General features: G+C 51.1%; 1 protein-coding gene across 6 annotated transcripts in view; it reads right to left on the bottom strand.

Annotated features, from left to right (window-relative positions):
• The window catches only part of lipeb (lipase, hormone-sensitive b), a 219,743-nt gene that overhangs the window by 146,152 nt on the left and 48,716 nt on the right, over positions 1 to 24,875 (bottom strand). For all 6 annotated transcript variants that reach the window (XM_072469061.1, XM_072469066.1, XM_072469062.1 and 3 more), the window contains exon 2: positions 22,777 to 23,309. In XM_072469061.1, the coding sequence (XP_072325162.1) occupies positions 22,777 to 23,309 (533 nt within the window). The remainder of the gene's footprint in view (positions 1 to 22,776; positions 23,310 to 24,875) is intronic.

The following is a 24,875-nucleotide window of genomic DNA, read 5'->3' as shown; positions in this document are numbered from 1 at the left end:
GGCCCATCGAGTTGGCAGCGACCCATTGTAAGCCGTCACTTCCACCCTATCCCCATAACCCAATAACCCCTCCTAATCTTTTTTGGACACCAAGGGCAATTTAGCATGGCCAATCCACCTAACCTGCATAGGATTTTGGATTGTGGGAGGAAACCGGAGCACCCGGAGGAAACCCACACAGACACGGGGAGAACATGCAGACTCTGCACAGTGACCCAATGGGGAATCGAACCTGGGACCCTGGCGCTGTGAAGCCACAGTGCTAGCCACATGTATTACCGTGCTCCCCTCGTCTTCTTTAAAGAGGCCCAGCAGAGCGCAGTGTGCCTGTAGACATGTTGATGGAATTTCTTAACTCCAAATATCACCGCCAAGACCTCCATCTCTATTCGGGCATAACGTTCTTCATCGTCTGCCAGGGTGCCTGAAACAAAGCAAAGGGTGTTCCATGCCATCATTCCATCTGTGGGCTAGCATCACCCTGATGCCCTAGGATGCATCGCACGTCAGGACTAGCGGTCGAGCTGGGGCATAATGAGTGAGGAGCTCAGAGGATGATAGACGCTTAATTTTTTTTTAGAAAATATTTTATTGAGGCATTTATAATTTTAACATCTTAGCATTCTAAACAACAGAGCGGTCCAACACACGCAAAACCCTCACAATAACATACACAACGTCCCCCCGCCCTAACTTCTAGCTACCCATATATTAGATTCCCTGCCCTTATTCTTCACTTCCATGCCTCCTTTGCCCTCCCCTGCCACCCACCCCATTCCCCCCCTCTCCTGCTGACGGTCAGTTTTCCTCAAAGAAGTCGATGAACGGCTGCCTCCTCCGAGCGAACACCTGTAATGAACCCCTTAAGGCGAACTTAATCTTCTCACCTAAGATACCCTGCCATGTCACTGACCCAAACACCCGAATTTGGAGGCTCCGAGTCCCTCCAGCCCAGTAAAATCAGTCTCCGAGCCACCAGGGAGGCAAAGGCCAACCCCCCCCCCCCGCCCCTCGCCTCTCCCGGGGCTCCCAGGTCTTCCGACACTCCAAATATTGCCACCTCTGGTCTCGGAGTCACCCTCCCCTTCCAGGACCTCTGACATGACTTCTGAGAATCCCTCGCAAAATCCCCTCGGCTTCAGACAAGCCCAGAATATATGTACATGATTCGCCAGACTTCCCCCGCACCGCCCACACCTGTCTTCACCTCCTCAAAAAACCTACTCATCCAAGCCACAGTATTATGAGCCCCGAGTCTGGTACACGACGAGGATGCATTGACTCTCCTCAGGGCCTTCTCCCATAGCCCGACTTCCAACTCCCCTCCCAACTCTTCCTCCCACTTACTCTTCACCTCCCCTATTGGGACCCCTTCCCACCCCATCAGTTCCTTATATATTTCAGAGACCCTCCCCTCCCCAACCTCTGCTTTAGACATCACCTGTAGTCCCCTGAGAGGGAGGCGAGGGAAGCTTGAAACTTGCCTGCGGACAAAATCCCGTCGTTGCAGGTACTGGAACCCGTTCCCACCCGGTAACTTAAACTCCTCCTCTAGCTCCTCCAGGCTCGGGAAACCCTCCTCACTGAAGAGATCCCCAAATCTCTCAATCCCTGCCCACTGCCACCTCCTGAAGCCCCCATCAAGCCCCCCAGAGCAAACCTGTGATTATCACAGATCGGTGACCACACCGACACCCCCTCCAGTCTCATGTGTTGCCTCCATTGCCCCCACACCCTCAGGGCTGCCACTACCACTGGACTTGTGGAGTAACGAGTTGGCGAGAATGGCAGAGGTACCTTTAACAGAGCCTTCAGACTCGTGCCCTTGCAAGATGCCGCCTCCACTCATTCCCATACCTCCCCCACTACCCATTTCCTAATCGTCGAAATATTGGCCGCCCAGTAATATTTAATAAAGTTCGGAAGGCCCAAGCCCCCCTCACTGCGGCCGCTCAAGGATCTTCTTCACCCTTGGGGCTTTCCCGGCTCACATAAAACCCGAGATCGCCGCGTTCATCTTCCTAAATGATTGGGAGACACTGAAACACAAAAAGCAATCTCGGAAGGACTGTCATCTTCACAATCTGTACCCTCCCCGCCAATGACAGCGGGAGCATGTCCTACCAAGTCCCCTTTCATTTGCTCAATCAGCCTGCCCAAATTTAGTTTATGAAGCTGATCTCAGTCCCTTGCCACTTGAATCCCCAGGTACCTAAAACCCCTTCCCACCACTTTGAACGGCATCTCCCTCAGTCTCCTCTCTTGGTCCCTGCCTGGATCGCAAAAACCTCATTCTTGCCCATAATCAGTTTGTAATCGGAGAACCGCCCGAATTCCTCCAGTATTCCCATAATTCATGCGATTTCCAGCAACGGGTCTGTTATATAAAGGAGTAAATCATCTGCATAGAGTGAGACCCTCAGTTCCACCCCCCATCTCACTATCCCCCGCCAAACGTTCGATGTCCTCAGCACCATTGTTAACGGCTCTGTGGCCAGGACAAACAGTAGTGGGGAGAGTGGGCACCCCTGCCTTGTCCCCCTGCACAGACTAAAATTCTCTGATCGAACCTGGTTGGTCCTTGCATTCGCCACCAGTGCCTGATATAGCACCCAGATCCAATCAACAAATCCCTGCCCGAACCCAAACCTTTCCAGGACATCCCACAGGTACGTCCGCTCCACTCGATCAAAGGACTCTTCTGCGGCCATGGCCACCACCACCTCGACCTCACGCCCCTCCGCAGGCATCATTACATTTAGGAGCCGCCTAATGTTGGGCGTCAGGTGGCGTCCCTTCACGAATCCCGTCTGGTCCTCCCCTATTACCCTCGGAACACAATCCTCCATGCGCATGGCCAAGATCTTTGCCAGCAATTTTGCATCCACATTCAACAGAGAGATTGGCCTACACGACCCACATCTCTCCGGGTCCTTATCCCGCTTCAAAATAAGGGAAATCGATGCCTGCGATAACGTTGGGGGGAGCACTCCCAGCTCCTTCGACTCATGATGATAGACGCTTTATAACCCAGGCGAATGCATCATCCTGTAATGTGCCCCAAACCCACTTCTGGTTCTTCTTTAGCAATATGTGGATGGGTGCCAATAGGGTGGCCAAATCTAAGATGAATTGTCATTATAATTCACCAGGCCTAGACAGGACTAGAGTTCAGCGGCACTCCTGGGAGTTAGGGCCTCTTTTATGGCCTGAACCTTCTCCTTCACAAAGTTTAGGCCTTCCTGGTCCACCCTGTACCCCAAATATGTTACTGCCTTCGCTCTAAAAATGCATTTGCTCCTCTTCAGCCAGGCACCCACTTGGGAGAACAGCCTGAGTACTTCCTGCAGGTTGTCCATGTGCTTCTTGTCAGTGGCATCTGCGGTGAGCACTTCATCTTAGTATACAGTTCCCTTTGGCAGATCCTGAAGAATACCCTTCATATCTCTCGTTGCAAGATTGCTGGAGTAGGGACTTCCGGTGCGACCATGGAGTGAGGGTCGCACATTTGGTGGCTTCCGCTCATGGTTGACATTTTGGGCCTTTTCCCCAGATAACGGCGGAGCTGAGTGTTAGTAAAAGATGCAGGCGATGTGGAAGAAGAGAGTATAACACTGTTGTTTGGATTCGGGGACCAGAATTGGTCAAAAAAGGAGAGAACAACGGTTGAAAGTTGGTGTGGAGCCAGCGACATAGGGGAAGATGGCGGAAGGTCAGGGTCCGAGCTTGCCTGCCCAGTGGTCGATGGATCAGTTAGTGAGCTTCCCCCATGAGAAGTTTTCCCAGCAGAGGAAGAACTTGGAGGATCTGGCCAGGGCGGTGGATCCGATAAAGGCGTGGATTGACCACATGGAGATGAGGTTAGAGGCCCAGGGCCAGGCGATCCGGAAGGTGGAGGAGATGATGGGGGAGCACGAGGAGCAGCTTGCCTCAATGGTTGCGGAGATGGGGTTGATGAGAGATCAACAGAGGAGGCTGCAGGACAAGGTGGAGGACTTGTATGAACCACGGGACGCGGGCTGAATGCGAGAGGGTTGAATGGGCCAGTCAAGAGGGCCTGTATGTTGGCACATCTGAAAAGCTTAAATGCGGACATGGCAATGATACAAGAGACACACCTGAGGATGGTGGATCAGACTTGGCTGAGGAAGGGATGGGTAGGAAAGGTATTCCATTCGGTGCTAGATTTCAAAATAAGGGGGTGCCAATTTTGATTAATAAGCGGGTGGCGTTCGAAGTGGGAAGTATAGTTGCGGACCTGTGGGGGGGCAGATGTGTTATGGTGAGCAGGAAGCTGGAGGGGCTGCCAGTGGTGATAGTGAACATTGATGCACCAAACTGGGATGATGTAGAGTTCATGAGGCGAGTGTTGGGGAAGATCTCGGATCTGGATTCGCATTGGCAGATTATGAGGGGGGGACGGGACTTTAATACGGAGCCAAGGCTGGATCGGTCGAGTTCGGGGACAGGGAGGGTGTCGGCGGTTGTGAAGGGGTTCATGGGACAGATGGGGGGAGGAGGGGGTGGTAGATCCGTGGAGGTTTTGGTGGCCAAGAGCGAAAGAGTACTCATTCTTTTCCCCTGTACAGAAAGCGTACTCCCGAACTGACTTTTTCGTTATGGATAGGACGTTGTTGGCGGTGGTGGTGGACGTTGAGTACTCGGCGATAGTAGTGTTGGATCATGCCCCACAGTGGGTAGACATACGGGTGCGTAAGGAGGAAGGCCAGTGCCCGCACTGGAGGTCAGATGACAGACTATTAGCGGAGGAGGAGGTGTGTGTGCGGATAAGGGGGGCCATTCGGAGATGTGGAGATAAATGAAACGGGGGAGGTCTCGACAGCTATGGTATGGGCGGTGTTGAAAGCAGTGGTGGAAGGGGAATTTACCTCGATTTGGGCACAAAGGGAGAAGGTGGAGTGGGTGGAGATGGATAGATTAGTGAGGGAGATTCTCCAGGTGAACAGGAGGTACTTGGAGACCCTGTAGGCAGAGTTGTTGAAGGAGCGGCAGAAGCTGCAGAAGTTTGGGGTGCTATCCACAGGGAAGTCAGTGGGGCAGTTGAGAAAGGCGAGAGGGGCGGTGTATGAATATGGGGAGAAGGCTAGCAGGATGCTAGCACACCAGTTAAGAGGGGGACCAGGCGGGGTTTGTGAAGGGGAGGTATTTAACAGCGAACATTAGAAGGCTGCTAAACATGATCACCATGCCCTCCCGAGGGGAGGGAGGTGGTGGTCGCCATGGATGCGGAGAAGGCCTTTGATCGGGTAGAATGGGAGTATCTGTGGGAGGTTTGGGCAGGGTTTTGTGGACTGGGTCTGGTTGCTGTACCAGACACCGGTGGTGAGTGTTCGGACCAACCGAGTGAGCTTGCATTATTTTAGGCTGCTCCAGGGGTCGAAACAGGTATGTCCACTTTCCCCACTGCTTGCCTTGGCCATAGAGCCACTGGCGATGGGGGGTTATGGGAAAGAGGGAGGCAGGAGGTTTGGTAGGGGTGGGAAATAGTTAGTGGGAAAGGGGGGATGGGTAACTGTGTAAGCCGCGTTGTCTGGGTGTGGTTGTTGGTTGGGTGAAAATTGTTATTAAAAATTATATATACCTTACTAAAATATTTTTCAAAACAAAAAAAGGAAAGATTGCTGGAGTAGATGATACCCTGAACGGGAGGCAGGTGTATTCAAATAACCCTCTATGGGTGTTTATAGAGGCATATTTTCTCGATGTGGGGTTCAGCTCTACCTGCAAATAGGCTTGGCACATATTGAGCTTCGTAACGGAACACCCTCCAGCCAGTTTTGAGTATAAATCTTGCACCCTGGGCATTGGGTAACGTTCCAGGCGTGAAGCCCTGTTCACCACGAGTTTACAATCCCTGCAGAGCCGGACAAACTTGTCCGGCTTCATAATAGGTACCACAGGTGTGGCCCACTCAGCAAAGTGTACTGGCCATATGATTCCCCGATCCTTTAGACTGTAGTTCTGCATCGATTTTAGCAAGTAAAGAGTAGGCCTTGTCCTAAAATATCTGGGTTAAACGTCTGGGTCCATGCAAATATGAGCCTTGGTCCCCTTTATCCTGCCCAGACACCCTGGAAAACTTCAGGGTATTTGCCCATGACATCATAAATTTCTGGTGTCCATCTGGAAAATTCACTGGCAGTCAAAATGGGGGACTCGTAACCAGTCACGGCCCAACAGATTGCGTCCCAGTCCCATGACAAGGGAAACTTGACCAATTGCTTGTCCGTGTGTCATTGGCGTCACTGTGATCCACACGATGCTCAGCAGTTCACCAGCAGAGGTTGCTAACCTCGCCCTCGTGTTTTGAAGTGTTAGTGGCAAATTTCCTGTGCAAAGCCGGCAAAAGGTCTGTTGGTCCACAGTGGAAACAGGAGCTCGGATCATAATGTTCAGCCAACTCATCGAACGATATGGAGTTTGATGCAGCTAGGTACGTTAGGCTTTTTATAATTCCAAATGTTGGAGCCTCACAGGCAGTTAGGAGGATCACTTTCTGTCGGTCTTCCCACAATGTACCATTTGCCTGAAAGAAGTGTCACATATGCTTTGCGTATTGACTCCAATCTTCCAGGCCCACGGCGAAGGCCTCTTGCTTACCAAACAGCGACATTTTCACATTTTTTCTCCTCATATTCCTGCACAGTTGACGCCTGGAGTGGCTGGGCATTTTAACAAATGAGTCTGGAATCTCCTTTGCCCTCATCAGTAGTTTAATGACCAAGGAAGCCAGCGGTAGGGAGAAGACTATTTATTCGACTCACAATGATACACTGCCCATGGCAAAAACTATCTACAATCACAGTCCCCGCTGAGCCAACAAACATGCCGGTCCCTGATTGAGCGGGTTTTGATGTCCTGTTTTAATGAGTACCATCTGGGTGGTCTCCGTTCCCTACCTGGGAAGCTCGTACTTCACAAACCCCATGGGGCGATAGATAATGGTTTCCCCATGGGCCCTGTGGCAGGGTTACGACACCAATGTTATAGAGTGATGGACCTGTACCTATCATAACTGTACCCTAGTGTCATACAATGACAGACCTGTTGCCAGCAGTATTGTACCTTAATGTTACAGAGTGACAGGCCGAACCCAAACCAAGTCTGAAAAGATACAGATTAGAATTGGAGAACTGGGTGATAGTTATGGTTCAGTTCGGCACTGGATGTGGATTTAGTGCAGCCTGTGGGGAGAGTGGAGGCCATGAGCTCTGATCCTAATATTCACTGGCAGTGCAGACAGCCAGAACAAAGTATAGGCAGTCAGCATCAGGAGCTGCTGGATGCCTGCCCATAAATCAGTAACAATGGCTTACTTCACAAGGGCTTAGGTGACAGTGTGGCAACTGTTACAGAACTAAGTCTATAATGGGAACTGTGAGGAAGCTGCAGCATTGATCTGCCCTCTGGGTGATGGAGTGTGTGGGAGGAGAGATGAGGAGGAAGGAAACAAAATAGGGAAGGAAAACCACAACAGATCTGCTATTGTGTCTGTGTTTTTAATGTCACTATGAGGGCAGTATGTGTGTGTATGCTTTAATGTGACTATGAGGGGTGTGTGTATGTATGTGTGTGTTTTTTCTATGTGACTATGAGGGCAGTGTGTGTGCATGTTTTAAAGTGACTTTGAGGGCTGTGTGTATGTATGTGTGTGTTTTTTTAATGTGACTGTGAGGGCAGTATATGTGTGTGTATGTTTTAATGTAGCTTTGAGGGCTGCGTGTGTGTGGTTTTAGTGCAACTTTGAGGGCTGTGTGTATGTTTTAATGAGACTTTCAGGGCTGTGCGTATGTGTGTATGTTTTTTTAATGCGACTATGAGGGCAGTATGCGTGTGTGCGTGTTTTAATGTGCCTATGAGGGCCGTGTGATGTTTTCAGTGTGACTATGAGTGCAGTGTGTGTGTGTGTGTATGTCTTAATATGACTATGAGGGGTGTGTGTGTGTGTATATTTCGTGCGACTTTGAGGGCTGTGCGTGTGTTTTTAATGTCACTATGAGGGCAGTATGTGTATTTGTTTTTTTAATGTGACTATGAGGGCAGTGTGTGTGCGTGTTTTTAATCTGAATATGAGGGCAGTGTGTTTGCATGTGTGTGTGTGTTTTTAATGTGACTATGAGGGCAGTATGTGTGTGTGTGTATATGATTTAATGTGTCTGTGAGGGGTGTGTGTGTGCGTGTTCTCAATGTCACTATGAGGGCAGTATGTGTGTGTGTGTGAATGATTTAATATGACTATGAAGGGTGTATGTGTGATTTCAATGTGACTATGAAGGCAGTATTTGTGTGTGAATGATTTAATGTGTCTATGCCTGGTGTGTGTTTTCAATATAACTATGAGGGCAGTAGGTGTGTATGTTCTAATGTGACTATGAGGGCAGTAGGTGTGTATGTTTTAATGTGACTATGTGGGCTGTGTGTGTGGTTTTAGTGCGACTTTGAGGGCTGTGTATTTGTGTTAATGTGACTTTGAGGGCTGTGTGTATGTGTGTTTTTTAATGTAACTATGAGGGCTGCGTGTGTGTTGTTTTAGTGCGTCTTTGAGGGTTATGTGTATGTTTTAATGTGACTTTGAGGACTGCGTGTATGTGTGTCTTTTTGTAATGTGACTATGTGAGCAGTGTGTGTGTGTGTGTGTATGTTTTAATGTGACTATAAGGGCTGCGTGTGTGTGTGTGTGGCTGAGCGTGTGTGTGTATGTTTTAATGTGACTATGAGGGCTGTGTGTGTGGTTTTAGTGTGACTTTGAGGGCTGCGTATATGTTTTAATGTGACTTTGAGGGCTGTGTGTATGTCTGTTTTTTTAATGTGACTTTGAGGACTGTGTACGTGTGTGTTTTTTTAATGTGACTATGAGGGCAGTATGTGTGTGTATGTTTTAATGTGATGGAGGGCAATATGTGTGTACATGTATGATTTAATGTGACTAGGAGGGCTGCGTGTGTGTGGTTTTAGTACGACTTTAAGGCCTGTGTGTATGTTTTAATGAGACTTTCAGGGCTGTGCGTATGTGTGTGTGTTTTTTTAATGTGTCTATGAGGGCAGCATTTGTGTGTATGTTTTAATGTGACTATGAGGGCTGCGTGTATGTATATGATACAATGTGTCTGTGAGGGGTGTGTGTGTGTTCTCAATGTCACTATGAGGGCAGTATGTGTGTGTGTATGATTTAATGTGTCTATGCGGGGTGTGTGTTTTCAATGTAACTATGAGGGCAGTATGTGTGTATGTTTTAATGTGACTATGAGGGCAGTGTGTGTATGTTTTAATATGACTATGAGTGTCATGATATTCAAACACACATCACAACACACACATCATGATAGACAGACCAACAGACCAATTAGCACACATAACACGACAGCCAATCACAGACAAGAGCAGACACAGTATAAGACAAGAAACACGACACCTCCTGGTCAGTCCATCTGGAGACAGGACAAGGCCAGGAGCTCATTAACAAGACACTCACACAGTCACCACGTGCTGAGTACCAAGTCAGATGTGTAAATAACTAGTTGGAATAAAACTGCGTTGTACCAATCGCAACTGTGTTGGTTCGTCTGTACCTCAGAGCACCCAACACCACATGGTGCCAGTGAGTGAATCGATACTTACCGGCAAATCTGCCATCCTGAGCCATGGACACCCACAACAAACCGCAGCCGTTGCAAGTCGCTGGGAACCTGGGCACCAATTGGAAGCTCTTCAAGCAGCGATTCGAATTGTTCATGCGAGCCAACGAAAACCAGGGCGCCTCGGACGAAACAAAGATTGCCATGCTCCTCATTACCGCAGGTCAGCACGCCATCGATGTATACAACTCCTTGGTGTTCGCGGAAGGCGAGAAGAAATCGAAATATGACACGGTCCTCCTCAAGCTCGACCAGCACTTCAACGTTGAGGTCAATGAAAGCTTTGAGAGGTATATCTTTCAGCAGCACCTACAAGGTAAGGATGAGCTCTTTCAGTCCTTCTTGACGCACCTCCGCATACTCGCGCAGTCCTGCGGTTACGGCAACACCCCAGAGTCCATGATCCAGGACCAGATCGTTTTTGGCGTTGCCTCCAGTGGCCGACGGCAGCAGCTTCTAAAAATTAAAGGCCTGACCTTAGCATCTGCAGTTGAAGCCTGTGTCCTGCATGAAAATGCGACCAGCCGCTATGCCCAATTTCAGGCGACCGAATCGGCACGGAGGGGGTCCCAAGCGATCGAATCGGCAAGCCAGGCCGCCCACGAGGCCGAACGCATCCAAGCAATCGAGTTTCTCCCGGCCCGCGGCCCGGACGAGGGCGGCCGTTTTGTGCGCTTTTTGAGGCCCTCTGCGTTTGTGCGCGCCAAAACCTACGGCAACACTGAGAGACGTGCTGCGCAGGCGCCACCGACGCAAGACCGAACTGCGCATGCGCAGTGGCATAACGAACGCCATGACGTCATGACGTGCGGCAACTGTGGAGCTGCACATTTAAAAGGGCAATGTCCTGCAAAAACCCGACAATGCCTACGCGGTGGCAAGATGGGCCACTACGCTGCCTACTGTCGAGCGGCTCAACCTGTGGATCTTCCACATCTCCGACAACCTCGCAGACACGTGCGGACCATCCAGCCTCCACATCACGATATCCAAACCGACGACACAGATGACCAAGACGCCTTCCGGGTTGCGGTCATTGATGTGAACCGGGTCAACACCATCAATCCGGCCGATGAATGGAGTGCCACCCTGACAGTCAACCGATCGCCGATCACTTTCCGCCTGGACACTGGCGCCTCCGCCAACCTCATAGCATGGTCAGCATTCTATGCCATGAAGGTCAGACCACCAATCCAGCCATCCAGGTGCAAGATGGTGGACTACAACGGGAACGTTATCCCGGCCATGGGATCTTGCCAGCTCCAGGTGACACACAAAACACACACGGCCACACTCTTGTTCGAGATAGTTGGCTCATCGAAGGACTCCCTGCTGGGCGCACAGGCATGTAAGGCTCTCCACCTTGTGCAATGAATTCTCTCTCTCTCTCTCTCTCTCTCTCTCTCCAGACGGCACGTCTGACTTCCCGGATGCAGAGTTCAACGCACAGCTCCAATCGCTCCTCGCCCACAACCAGGAGGCATTCGAGGGCATGGGAACACTGCCATACACCTACCGAATTCGCCTCAAACTGGATGCCATCCCGGTCGTTCACGCACCTCGCAGGGTTCCTGCTCCACTTAAAGACCGCCTCAAGCTGCAGCTGCAGGATCTCCAGGACCAAGGGGTCCTATCCAGGGTCACGGAGCCCACGCCATGGGTCAGCTCCATGGTGTGTGTCAAGAAGCCCTCTGGCAAGCTCCGCATCTGTATAGACCCCAAAGACCTCAATAATAACATTATGCGGGAACATTATCCCATACCCAAACGGGTGGAGATCACCAGTGAAATGGCCCAAGCGAAGATATTCACAAAACTGGATGCTTCTAAAGGATTTTGGCAGATCCAACTGGACCCGTCCAGCCGAAAGCTATGTACCTTCAACACCCCTTTCGGCAGATTCTGCTACAACCGGATGCCATTTGGCATCATCTCGGCATCCGAGGTCTTCCACAGAATCATGGAGCAGATGATGGAAGGCATCGAAGGGGTGCGCGTATATGTGGACGATGTCATCATCTGGTCCACCACACCGCAGGAGCACATACATCGTCTCCAACGCGTTTTTGACCGCATACAGGAAAACGGCCTGCGCCTCAACCGAGCCAAGTGCGCCTTTGGCCAGACCGAATTGAAGTTCCTGGGGGACCATATCTCCCGGTCAGGGGTCCGTCCGGATGCAGACAAGGTGAGCGCCATCACAGCCATGCCGCAGCCGGCCGACAAGAAGGCTGTCCTACGCTTCCTTGGCATGGTCAACTTCCTAGGGAAATTCATTCCCAACCTTGCCTCCCACACAACGACTCTGCGCTACCTCGTCAAAAAATCTAGAGTTCCAGTGGCAACACACACACACCAGCTGGAACGGGAGGAGCTCAATCGCAAACTCACCACGGCACCAGTGTTGGCGTTCTTCGACACGTCTCGTCCCACCAAAATCTCAACTGATGCCAGCCAATCCGGCATTGGAGCAGTGCTCCTGCAGAGGGATGACACGTCGTCATGGGCCCCGGTTGCCTATGCGTCGCGGGCCATGACCCCCACAGAGCAGCGCTACGCGCAAATCGAAAAAGAATGCCTGGGCTTGCTAACCGGTTCAGACAAGTTCCACGATTACGTCTATGGTCTTCCACGGTTCACGGTCGAAACTGACCACCGCCCCTGGTCAGCATAATAAACAAGGACCTGAACGAGATGACCCCTCGCCTCCAGCGCATCCTACTTCAACTCAGGATGTACGACTTCCAACTGGTCTACACTCCAGGGAAGGACCTCATCGTGGCGGATGCCCTATCCAGAGCAGTGAGCACGCCGCCAGATGCGGAGGGGTTCGTATGTCAGGTCGAGGCACAGGTGGCCTTGACAGCGGCAAATCTGCCGGCTGACGACTCCAGTCTGGCCCGCATCCGCCGAGAGACCGCGGCCGACCCCCTTTTACAGCGAGTGATGCGCCACATGACGGGAGGATGGCTCAAAGGGCAGTGCCCGCAGTTCTATAATGTACGAGACGACCTAGCCATCATTGATGGGATCCTTCTGAAGCTGGAGCGGATTGTGATTCCGCACAGTATGCGCCAGCTGATTCTCGATCAAATACACAAAGGCCACTTGGGGGTCGAGAAGTGCAGACGGAGGGCCCGAGAGGCGGTATACTGGCCGGGCATCAGTGACGATATTGCCAACATGGTGCTCAACTGCACAACCTGCCAAAGGTTTCAGCCGGCGCAACCTCCTGAGACGCTTCTGCCCCATGAGCTGGTGACGTCCCCCTGGGCAAAGGTGGGTGTCGACCTATTTCACGTGCTTGGCATGGACTATGTTATCATAGTGAACTACTTCTCCAATTACCCAGAAGTCATACGCCTGCACGATCTGACGTCGTCTGCTGTCATCAGGGCCGGCAAAGACACCTTTGCTCGCCACGGCATTCCGATGACTGTCATGTCGGACAATGGGCCCCGTTTTGGCAGCCATGAATGGTCGTCCTTTGCGGCCTCGTATGGCTTCACACACGTGACGTCCAGCCCTCTGCATCCCCAGTCCAATGGAAAGGCGGAGAAGGGCGTTCACATTGCCAAGCGGCTCCTCTGCAAGGCTGCTGCTGCCGGATCGGACTTCTACCTCGCCCTGCTGGCCTATCGCTCGGCTCCACTAGCCACGGGTCTCTCGCCAGCACAGCTGCTGATGGGTCGCGCCCTCAGAACCACTGTGCCTTCCATCCTGGCACCAACAATAGACCATGCTCTGGTACTGCATAGGATGCAACTGCAGCGCGATCGCCAGAAGAGATCGTACGACACAAGGGCAACTGATCTTCCCTCCCTGGCCCCTGGAGACAACGTCCGCATTCACCTACCAGACGGTGGCTGGTCAGCGCCTGCCGAAGTTCTCCGACGCGTGGCACCCTGCTCGTTCCTGGTACGCATGCCGGATGGATCCGTGCGTAGGCGCAAACGCCGAGCCCTTTGCCTACTTCCACGCTCGCAACGGAACCATACACAGACGCCGTGTCCTCCACTGGTTCCTGATAGCGACTTTGTGGAGCTGCCATATACCATGCCCCTTCTGTCGCCGCCTGTGGCCAGGCTCACACCTCAGCTGGTGGTTCTCGACCCACCCTTGAGGTGGTCAACCCAAATTCGTCGCCCACCTACTAGACTGGACTTATGAGACTGTTCACACGTCAAATTTTAGCAACTACTGTATTGGAACATGTCACTGTTTTATCGTTCCAGGCCTCGTTTGATCGGTCCAAATTTCAACGTTCTTCTTCTTTTGTTATGGTACAACCTCGTTAGCATGTCACACCTGACATCGCCCCTTGTATATAGTTACGCCACATGTTCATGCTGTAAATATCATGCACACACACCTTTAGCTGCACTCAGGACACATTTATATTTATAACCACGTAGGCACATAATCTTGTAAAAAAGGGGGGATGTCATGATATTCAAACACACATCACAACACACACATCATGACAGACAGACCAACAGGCCAATTAGCACACATAACACGACAGCCAATCACAGACAAGAGCAGACACAGTATAAGACAAGAAACACAACACCTCCTGGTCAGTCCATCTGGAGACAGGACAAGGCCGGGACCTCACTGACAAGACACTCACACAGTCACCACGTGCTGAGTACCAAGTCAGATGTGTAAATAACTAGTTGGAATAAAACTGCGTTGTACGAATCGCAACCGTGTTGGTTCGTCTGTACCTCAGAGCACCCAACACCACAATGAGGACTGTGTGTGTGGTTTTAGTGAGACATTGAGGGCTGTGTGTATGTTTTAATGTGACTTTGATGGCTGTGTGTATGTGTGCGTTTTTTTAATGTGACTATGAGGGCAGTATGTGTGTACGTGTATGACTTAATGTGACTATGACGGCTGCGTGTGTGTGGTTTTAGTATGACGTTGAGGGCTGTGTGTATGTTTTAATGAGACCGAGGGCTGTGTGTATATGCGTGTGTTTTTTTAATGTGACTATGAGGACAGCATTTGTGTGTATGTTTTAATGTGACTTTGAGGGCTGTGTGTATGTGTGGGTGTGTTTTTAATGTGACTATGAGGGCAGTATGTGTGTGTTTTAGTGCGACTTTGAGGGCTGTGTATATGTTTTAATGTGACTTTGAGGGCTGTGTGTATGTGTGTGTGTTTTTTTAATGTGACTATGAGGGCAGTATGTGTGTGTATGTTTTAATGTGACTATGAGGGCAATATGTGTGTACATGTATGATTTAATGTGACTAGGAGGGCTGCGTGTGTGTGGTTTTAGTACGACTTTGAGGGCTGTGTGTATGTTTTAATGAGACTTTCAGGGCTGTGCGTACGTGTGTGTTTTTTTAATGTGACTATGAGGGCTGTGTGTGTGTGTATGTATATGATACAATGTGTCTGTGAGGGGTGTGTGTGTGTTCTCAATGTCACTATGAGGGCAGTATGTGTGTGTGTGTATGATTTAATGTGACTATGCGGGGTGTGTGTTTTCAATGTAACTATGAGGGCAGTATGTGTGTATGTTTTAATGTGACTGAGGGCAGTGTGTGTGTGTATGTTTTAATATGACTATGCGGACTGGGTGTGTGGTTTTAGTGTGACTTTGAGGGCTGTGTGTATGTTTTAATGTGACTTTGAGGGCTGTGTGTATGTGCGCGTTTTTTTAATGTGACCATGAGGGCAGTATGTGTCTGTATGTTTTAATGTAACTATGAGGGCAGTATGTGTGTACGTGTATGATTTAATGTGACTATGACGGCTGCGTGTGTGGTTTTAGTATGACTTTGAGGGCTGTGTGAATGTTTTAATGAGACTTTGAGGGCTGTGTGTATATGTGTGTGTTTTTTTAATGTGACTATGAGCGCAGCATTTGTGTGTATGTTTTAATGTGACTTTGAGGGCTGTGTGTACGTGTGTGTGTTTTTTTAATGTGACTATGAGGGCAGTATGTGTGTGTTTTAATGTGCGTATGTGGGCTGCGTGTGTTTTTTATGTGACTATAAGGGTGATGCACGATCAATAACTGCAAAGATGAGGTTAAAGCATAACTGAAGGCGCTGATAGACCAGAATTGTTCCCCAGCAGCTCAGGTACAGAATGAGGGCTGCTGGGACTCCACCGACTCTTATACCTTATACCCTGCCTACCAGGGCGGAGCTACATACTATACAGCCAATGGTAAACCCCCAGGTCTAACCAATGGACTTCAGCCTCTCAGGTGCTGCAATACCTGATAATACCACATTGACCCCCTGTTAAAAAGAGTCCGGCGGGGGTGGTGGCCAGCGGCTACAACTGTATTCAACATGGTATGATCAGATATGGAGGTACCGCGATACCTCCTTACAGTGTTCAGAGGATATTTACAGTCATGGTGAATATACAGTCAGTGTTTATTATTTACAGTTACAGATCGGTTAAGATGAAGCAATCAGTTGGTCGGGTGCCCTGGTCGTCCTCTGGGATCGTCTGGGCCTCGGTGGTGATTCCGGTGGGGGTCCAGGTGTCTGCGACTCTGGGAGCGTGGCTTCGGCCTCCATGGCAGCTTCGTCACCCCTAGACGGCGCTGGTGGGGAAAACGGTTGACCTGGGAAGGGGGGAGTCTGTAGGTGGGAGGGCCCAGGCAGGAGTGGCGGGAGGACTGACCCTCCTGTGAGGTGCTGCGGGGGGGGGGGGGGGGGTGGTTGGGGTGCGCGTGGGGTTCCGCCGGGCGCCAGGTCCCGTAGGGAGACCGTATCTTGTCGGCCGTCAGGGAATGCCACATAGGCGTACTGGGGGATAGCGTGCAGCAGATGGACGCTCTTGACCAATGGGTCAGACTTGTGCGCCCGCACGTGTTTTCGGAGCAGGATGGGTCCGGGTGTCACTAGCCAGGTCGGGAGCGCGGTCCCGGAGGAGGACTTCCTGGGGAAGACAAGGAGACGTTCATGAAGTGTCTGATTGGTGGTCGTACAGAGCAATGACCGGATGGAGTGGAGAGCCTCCTGGAGGACTTCTTGCCAGCTGGAGACTGGGAGGTTCCTGGACTGTAGGGCCAGTAGGACGGTCTTCCAGACCGTTCCGTTCTCCCTCTCTACCTGCCCGTTTCCCCGGGGGTTGTAACTGGTCGTCCTGCTTGAGGCGATGCCCTTGCTGAACAGGAATTGACACAGTTCGTCGCTCATAAAGGAGGACGCCCTATCACTGTGTTTGGTTTCCCCGCGTACATACAGTGTAAATATACCCTGGAGGGCCTTGATGACGGTGGTTGCAGTAATGTCGGGGCAGGGGATGGCGAAGGGGAACCGGGAGTACTCGTCAATCACGTTCAGGAAATAAGTGTTGCGGTCGGTGGAGGGGAGCGGGCCTTTGAAGTCCATGCTGAGGCGTTCAAAGGGATGGGAAGCCTTTATCAGGTGCGTCCTCTCTGGCATGTAGAAGTGCGGTTTGCACTCCGCGCAGATTTGGCAGTCCCTGATGGCTGTCCTGACCTCCTCGATGGAGTAGGGCAGGTTGCGGGTCTTAACAAAGTGGAAAAAGCGAGTGACCCCGGGGTGGCAGAGGTCCTTGGAGGGTTCGGAGGCGGTCCACTAGTGTGGTGGCACATGAGCCGCGGGACAGGGCATCAGGAGGCTCGTTTAGCTTCCCGGGACGATACAAGACCTCGTAGTTGTAGGTGGAGAGTTCTATCCTCCACCACAAGATCTTGTCATTTTTTATCTTGCCCCGCTGTGCATTATCGAACATGAACGCCTCCGACCGTTGGTCAGTGAGGAGAGTGAATCTCCTGCCGGCAAGGTAATGCCTCCAGTGTCGCACAGCTTCTACTATGGCTTGGGCCTCCTTTTCGACTGAGGAATGGCGGCTTTCGGAAGCATGGACGGTACGGGAGAAGGCGGCCATAGGTCTGCCCGCTTGGTTGAGGGTGGCGGCCAGAGCTACGTCGGACGAATCGCTCTCGACCTGGAAGGGGAGGGACTCGTCGATGGCGTGCATCGTGGCCTTTGCAATGTCTGCTTTGGTGCAGCTGAAGGCGTGGAGGGCCTCCATCGACAGGAGGAAGGTTGTGGACTGGATCAGGGGACGGGCTTTGTCTGCGTAGTTAGGGACCCACTGGGCGTAGTAACTAAAAAACCCGAGGCAGCGCTTCAGGGCCTTGGGGCAGTGAGGGAGGGAGAACTCCATGAGGGGGCGCATGCGTTCAGGGTCGGGGCCTATAACTCAATTTCGCATTACGTAGCCGAGAATGGCTAGGTCGGTGCTCAATACGCACTTATCCTTATTGTACGTTAAGTTAAGGATTTTAGCAGCCTGGAGAAATTTTGGGAGGTTGGTGTCGTGGTCCTGCTGGTCATGGCCGCAGATGGTGACGTTATCGAGATACGGAAACGTTGCACGCAAGCCGTACCGGTCAACCATTCGGTCCATCTCGCGTTGGAAGACTGAGACCCCGTTAGTGACACCGAAGGGAACCCTTAAAAAATGATAGAGCCGCCCATCTGCCTCGAAGGCAGTGTATTTGCGGTCGCTCGTGCGGAGGGGTAGCTGGTGGTAGGCGGACTTGAGATCCACCGTGGAAAAGACCTTATAATGCGCTATCCTGTTTACCAGGTCGGATATGCGGGGGAGAGGGTACGCGTCCAGCTGCGTAAACCTGTTGATGGTCTGACTGTAGTCAATGACCATCCTGTGTTTCTCCCCGGTCTTTACCACCACTATTTGGGCTCTCCAGGGACTGTTGCTAGCTTCAATGATCCCTTCCCTCAGTAGCCTTTGGACCTCCGACTTAATGAAGGTCCGGTCCTGGGCACTGTACCGTCTGCTCCTGGTGGCGACGGGTTTGCAATCCGGGGTGAGGTTCGCAAACAGGGAAGGGAGGTCGACCTTAAGGGTCGCGAGGCCGCAGACAGTAAGGGGGCGTATAGGGCCGCCGAATTGGAAGGTCAGACTTTGCAAGTTACATTGGAAGTCCAAACCCAGGAGTGTAGCCGCGCAGAGGTGCAGAAGGACATAAAGGCAGAAATTGTTGAATTTCCTTCCTTGGACTGTGAGGTTTGCTAGGCAGAACCCCTTTATCTCCACTGAGTGTGAACCGGAGGCCAGGGAGATTCTTTGATTTACAGGGTGGGTAAAAAGTGAACAGCGCCTTACCGTGTCGGGGTGTGTAAAGCTCTCCGTGCTCCCAGAGTCGATCAGGCAGGACGTCTCGTGGATGTTGATGAAGACCGTCGTCGTTGCTGTTGAGAGTGTTCGAGGTCGATTTTGGTCCAGTCACCGAGGCCAGACACAGGAGTTGTGAATTTTGATCGGGTAGTGTGTAGTCGGCCGGGCTGGGTCCTGGGGCCCCATCCAAGATGGCGTCTCCCATGGGTCGCACATGGTGGTCGGAGATGAACAAAATGGCAGCGCCCATCCGTCCAGCGTGGTGTCCGGGGAACAAGATGGCGGCGCCCGTGGGCCGCACGTGGCCCTAGGATACGGGGGTGGGGGCGATTGCTGGCTGCCTGGGGCCCGTGGAGAAGTTCGCTGTGGCAGTCCGGAGTCATCGCTGGAGACCGCGGCCACCGCTCGTGTCTGCAGACCCCCACAAAATGGCCCTTTTTGCCGCACCCTTTGCAGGTGGAGGTGCGGGCCGGGCAGCGCTGGCGGGGGTGCTTTGCCTGCCCGCAGAAGAAACAGCGGGGTCCAGCGGAGTTGGCGGGCCGCCTTACAGCGCAGGCCTGCGGGGACACGGGGAAGGTCTGTGGGGCTGCCGCTGCAGGATTCCACGCTGCCCAGGGGGCCGCCGCGCAGTTGGGCACATAGGATTGTGCGTTCCTAGAGGCAACGTCCATGGACCCTGCCAGGGCCCCGTGCCTCTCTAAGTCCCAGGGCGTCTTTCTCTAAAAGACACTGGCGGGTCTCTGAGGAGCTCATACCTACTACGAAGGCATCCCGGACTAGGAGTTCCGTGTGCTCACTCGCCGAAACCTGTGGGCAGCCACAGCTTCTGCCCAGCACCAGTAGCGCGCGGTAGAACTCCTCCAACGATTCCCCGGGACTTTGTCGTCTCGTTCCAAGCAGGTGACATGCGTAGACCTGATTTACCGGGCAGATATAATGTCCTTTTAAAAGTTTGATTGCTGCATCAAAGTCTTCCGCCTCCTCGATGGTGTAGATCCCAGGGCTTACCCTTGAGTGCAGGAGATGCAGTTTCTGCTCCCCCGAGGGTGTGCCTCCAGCCGTCTCAAGGTAGCCTTTGAAACACGCCAACCGGTGCTTGAAAATCGCCGCTGTGTTCGCCGCATGGGTACTGAGTTGCAGACACTCCGGCTTGATTCGGAGATCCATCCTTTCAATTTAAGTTGTAGTCTATTAAATTGATGCTCGATCAATAACTGCAAAGACGAGGTTAAAGCATAACTGAAGGCTTTAATAGACTAGAACTGTTCCCCAGCAGCTCAGGTACAGAATGAGGGCTGCTGGGACGGCACCGACTCTTATACCCCGCCTATCAGGACAGAGCTACATACTATACAGCCAATGGTAAACCCCCAGGTTTAACCAATGGACTTCAGCCTCTCGGGTGCTGCAATACCTGATAATACCACAAAGGGCAGTACGTGTATGTGTTTTAATGTGACTATGAGGACAGTGTGCATGTGTGTGTGTGTTTGTAATGTGACTATAAGGGCAGTATGTGTTTTCTTAATGTGACAATGAGGGCAGTGTGTGCGCATGTTTTTAATGTGATTATGAGGGCAGTATGTGTGTGTGTTTTTAATGTGACCATGAGGGAAGTGTGTGTGTTTTAATGTGACCATGAGGGAAGTGTGCGTGTTTTTAATGTGACCATGAAGGACGTGCGTGTGAGAGACAGAGCCGCAGCTGCACTGGAGACAGCAGAGTTCCTGACCAATGACGGGGCAGCTTTTGGGGGCATCAGGTGAATTAGTGGCAGGGTTCTGAGGCTGTTCGTTAGCACTGCACAGAATCAGTTTTGACCAATCTGTGCCCTGTGGTCGAACGACCTGCCCTGGCCTATGATCTCACCTTACAAACAAACAAAGATCTCTCCCTCCCTTTCAATTTCTCTCTCCCCCCACCCCCCCCTGCAAGGGTCAGATGTTAGGTAAGAAACTGAAGCAGTGAAGAATGAGGCTGCATCAGGGGGCTGAGACTGCACAAGCAGTCATGTCATGGCAACATACGGTAGACACTGTGAGCAAACACTGAGCTCTTAAGCCCCCTTATGTTCTCCAATCCTTTAATAAGGTTCTGTGGTTTTGCAGCCTGAGCAGGGACTCCCCCTCTCTTTCTCCTATCTCATGAGAGGTGACAGTGCAGAGTGAACCAGGATGCAAAATAATACTACATGGGTGGTGTCCGGTGCTCGTGTATGTGCTGGTGAGGAGCAGGAAGAGAAAGAAAATCCCCACACGGTAAAGTCCCATTCGTTCAGGGGAATCTGTGGAGAACTTCTTTGTGGAGCGAGTAGAAATAATAGTTTCTGAATTCTCGGGTGATATTTTGATTCAAAAGAATGAGGAAAGACATGACAAATTTAAATGGGGCGCAAGAAGAGAGAGGCCTGGGGGGGGGTGGTGATGCACAAATATTTGAAGGTGGCAGGACAGGTTAATGAAGAGTTAAGAATGCAGAATCCGATGGATGGAGAATTCCAGCTCTTACTTTTAAAACAAAAGGGTTCTCTGGACGGACTGCATGGGAGAATCTTCCCAACACACAGCAGCACATCCTGCTCTCAATGTTGATTGGTTGAGCTTTCTGGAAGGAGAGTAGTCTCCATTTTAATTCAGATCTGTTCAATCCTTGGAGAGAGCAGGTTCTGTCAGCTCAGGCAGTATCTCCAGCCTGGCCTATGAATGTTTACCTTCTGAGTAAAAGCAGTAGCTAGGCCTGTGAAGGTAACTTCTGATTGAAAGACTACAAGCCGTAGTCAGGCCTGTGAAAGTTTAATCCTCTGTTTGAAAGGCTGGGAAAGGCCCAATTGGATATCTCTCCTGAGAACCCTAAAAGGTTATGAAGACCAGGCCACTCTCTCTCTCTCCCTTCATACCACAACCAGAAACCCTGCACAATGGTCAGACAAGCAGTTGAAAGGCAGAGTGGACGGTGACACTGCTGTAAACTCTCAGGTAGAGAATTCTGATATTATCTCAGTGAGACAGAGTCAATCTGTAGGAGACCTATACAAGTGAAGGTGACTCTCCAGAAGAATTCCTGCAGCCCACGAGGTTGAATTGAAGGCAGATACTAAAAGATCCAGACCAACCGATGTATTTCCCCTCACAATCTGGGAAGATCGTCTGGATAGAGGATGGGACAGGGTTAAGGGAAGAATTAAATTAGCAGACCGTTGTTCTATTATTACCATTACATGTCTAACTCTTCACCTGTTATAAATCAGCAGCTTTTCATAAAATGTTTTAGCTACAAATATGGTGCCTGTGAGTCATTGGAGCAGTCAAGAATCAAAGACCACAGGGAAATATGCAAATTATTGGTTAATTCACTTGTGTTGGGACTCCGGGGCCTGTGGGGCTGGAATTGACCACGCACTAGCCCAGGTCTCGTAACACAGCAGCCTTGTGAGGAACCTGCTTGAAATGTCCCAAGGTGCTTCAAGCGAGCGAGTGGCCAACAAAAACAAAATGGACTCTGAACCATGTGAGCAGCTCTTAGGCATGTGATCAAGGTTGGGTCAAAGGGTAAGGTTTTAAGGAGCTGGCAGAGAGGTTCAGGGAGCTTGGGAGGCCCAGACAGCTGAAACATTGATATTAATGGAGTAGCAAACTAAACTAAGAATTGCTGGACAGTTTCTAATCAACATCTCCTGTAAGGTGTCTTAAGACAGAGAACTATGAGGGTTATAGGAGGTTACAGAGATAGGGAGGATTGCAGGGGCTGGAGTAGGTTAGAGCTAGAGAGGGCTGGAGGAGGTTACAAAGACAGGGAGGGTTGGAGGAGGTTACAGAGATAGAGAGGGTTGTAGGGGCTGCAGGAAATTGGAGAGATAGGGAGGGTTGTAGAGGCTGGAGGAGGTTACAGTAATAGGGGGGATTGTATGGCTGGAGGAGGTGACAGAGATATGGTGGGAAAGAGACATGGAAGTGTGTTACGTACTAACCTGAAAGCCCAAGCAGCGTCCATAGAAGCAGCCCTTGTGCATGGAGTTGGACTCGTGCAGAAAGTCCTCAGAGAGACCCTTCTCTTCTCCGAAGAACAGGTCGCCGTTCTTGTTGGCAGTCAGGAGCTTTTGGGCGAAGTAGACGAGGGCACGGAGCTGGCAGAGGGCTGAGCAGTAAGCCTCGACCTCCATGCAGTTGTGATTCGTCCTGAAGAAGATACTGCGGCGGTTCGTGGTGATATAACGGGACTTGTGGATGATGTGAAGGATGCAGGAACGCACCACCTTAATCAGGCTGCGGTAGCCGTTGGCCGGTGTCCGCTCATCAAAATCAAAAATGGGGAAGATTGTGGTGAAGCTCTGCACGACCGGCTGTAGCCCACGGCCGTGCTCCTGAATCTGTGTAAAGGCCTTGACAAACCGTCGTCCCGTCTCTGATGGGTTCTGCTGGAAGAAACGGATGTTGTCTTCGGTTACGGAGTGCAGGAGGAGGAACATGGTCCGTACATCCATGGACGAGGACACAGCAGAGGCTGAAGAGGGAAAAAGGGCAGGGTGATTATAACTGCACTGTTCCAGCTTTAAAACATCCCTCCAACATGAAACGACTCAAACCTTTCTTCCTTAAGAACCTTGAATAACCTGGAACAGGAGGCCATTCAGTCCTTCTCAAGTCTGTTACATAAAAACAGGAGGAGGCAATTGTGCCCCTCGATCCTGTCACAAGAACAGAAGGAAGCCTTTCAGCCTCTCGAACCTGTCACAAGAACAGGAGGAGGCCAATCAGCCCCGTGATCCTGTTCCTGTTGGACAGGCTCAAGAGGCTGAATAGCCCTTTCAGTTCCTGTGGGACAACCGCAAGAAGGACTGAATGGCTTCCTTCTGTTCTTGTGTGACCGGATCAAGGAGCTGAATGGCCTCCTCCTGTTTCTAATCCAGAACAGAAGGAGGCCATTCAACTCCTTGAGACGCCTCGCCATTCAATCAGGACTTGGCTGATCCGTATCTTTTAACTCCATTTACCCATGTTGGGTTGATCTCCTTTAATACTCAACATTCTTAAAATGTTCAATGGACCTTCCCAGCCTCAAGAGCCTTTCTGGGTGGGCTGGGAAATGGGGGGGGGGGGCAGATTTCCAGGCCCATAGGAATGGCATCACCTGCAATCTCAGCTCCCAAGCATCCCCAGCCTCATGATTTGGACACACATTTATACATTTATGCATTTATACAGCGGCAACCGTGACTACAGGACACCCAGAGGGTTTTACAGCCATTTAAGTATATTTGAATATAGTTACCGTTGTCACATCAAAATTATATCCCCGAACATTGTGACATTTCCCAGCTCAAATCCTTCCGAGGTCTCTGCACTCCTCTAATTCTGGCCCATTGTGCATCCCGATTTTAAAAATTGCTCCACCATTGGTAGCTGTGCCTTCAGCTGCCAGGGCCCCAGTCTCTGGAATTCCCCCCCTTAAACCACTTATCTCTCACTTGCTCCTCTTTTAAAGAGCTCCTTCAAATCTACCTCTTGGACCAAGCTCTCGGTCAAGTGCCTGAACAGATGTCTTGGTGGAACTCTGTGCCAGATTCTCCGAGATACTTAGTCCAGTCGGTAAAGGAGCTTTGGGCTAGATTACTGGGCAAGTAATCCGAATTACTGAACGAGGGTCCAGAGGTTAAATCTTGCCTTACTGGGGCCATTGGAATTCAGTAAATTAAATAAATCAAGAATTTAAAAAACTAGACTCAATAATGATGCCCACGTAATTAACAGATTGGTTTTAAGGACCCATCTGGTTCACTGATGTCCCTTTAGTGAAGAAAATCTGCTGCCCTTACCCAGTCTGTCTTACATGGGGCTCCAGGCCCTCAGCAATGTGACTGGCTCTTCTCCACCCCCCTGAAAGAGCTCAGAACGCTACTCAGCTGCACCAAAATGATACACTTGCAACAGGGAGAAGGCAGTGGCTCATCGCCATCTTCTCAAGGGCAATCAATGATGGCCAATGAACGTTGGCCTAGCCTATGACATCGACATCAGGAATGAATCCAAAAAGTGTTGTTTATCTGGAACTAACAACCACAGCTCTCAT

This window comes from Scyliorhinus torazame, chromosome 12 (assembly GCF_047496885.1).
Source record: "Scyliorhinus torazame isolate Kashiwa2021f chromosome 12, sScyTor2.1, whole genome shotgun sequence".
NCBI lineage: Eukaryota > Metazoa > Chordata > Chondrichthyes > Carcharhiniformes > Scyliorhinidae > Scyliorhinus > Scyliorhinus torazame.
This window is presented reverse-complemented; position numbering and strand designations above follow the sequence as displayed.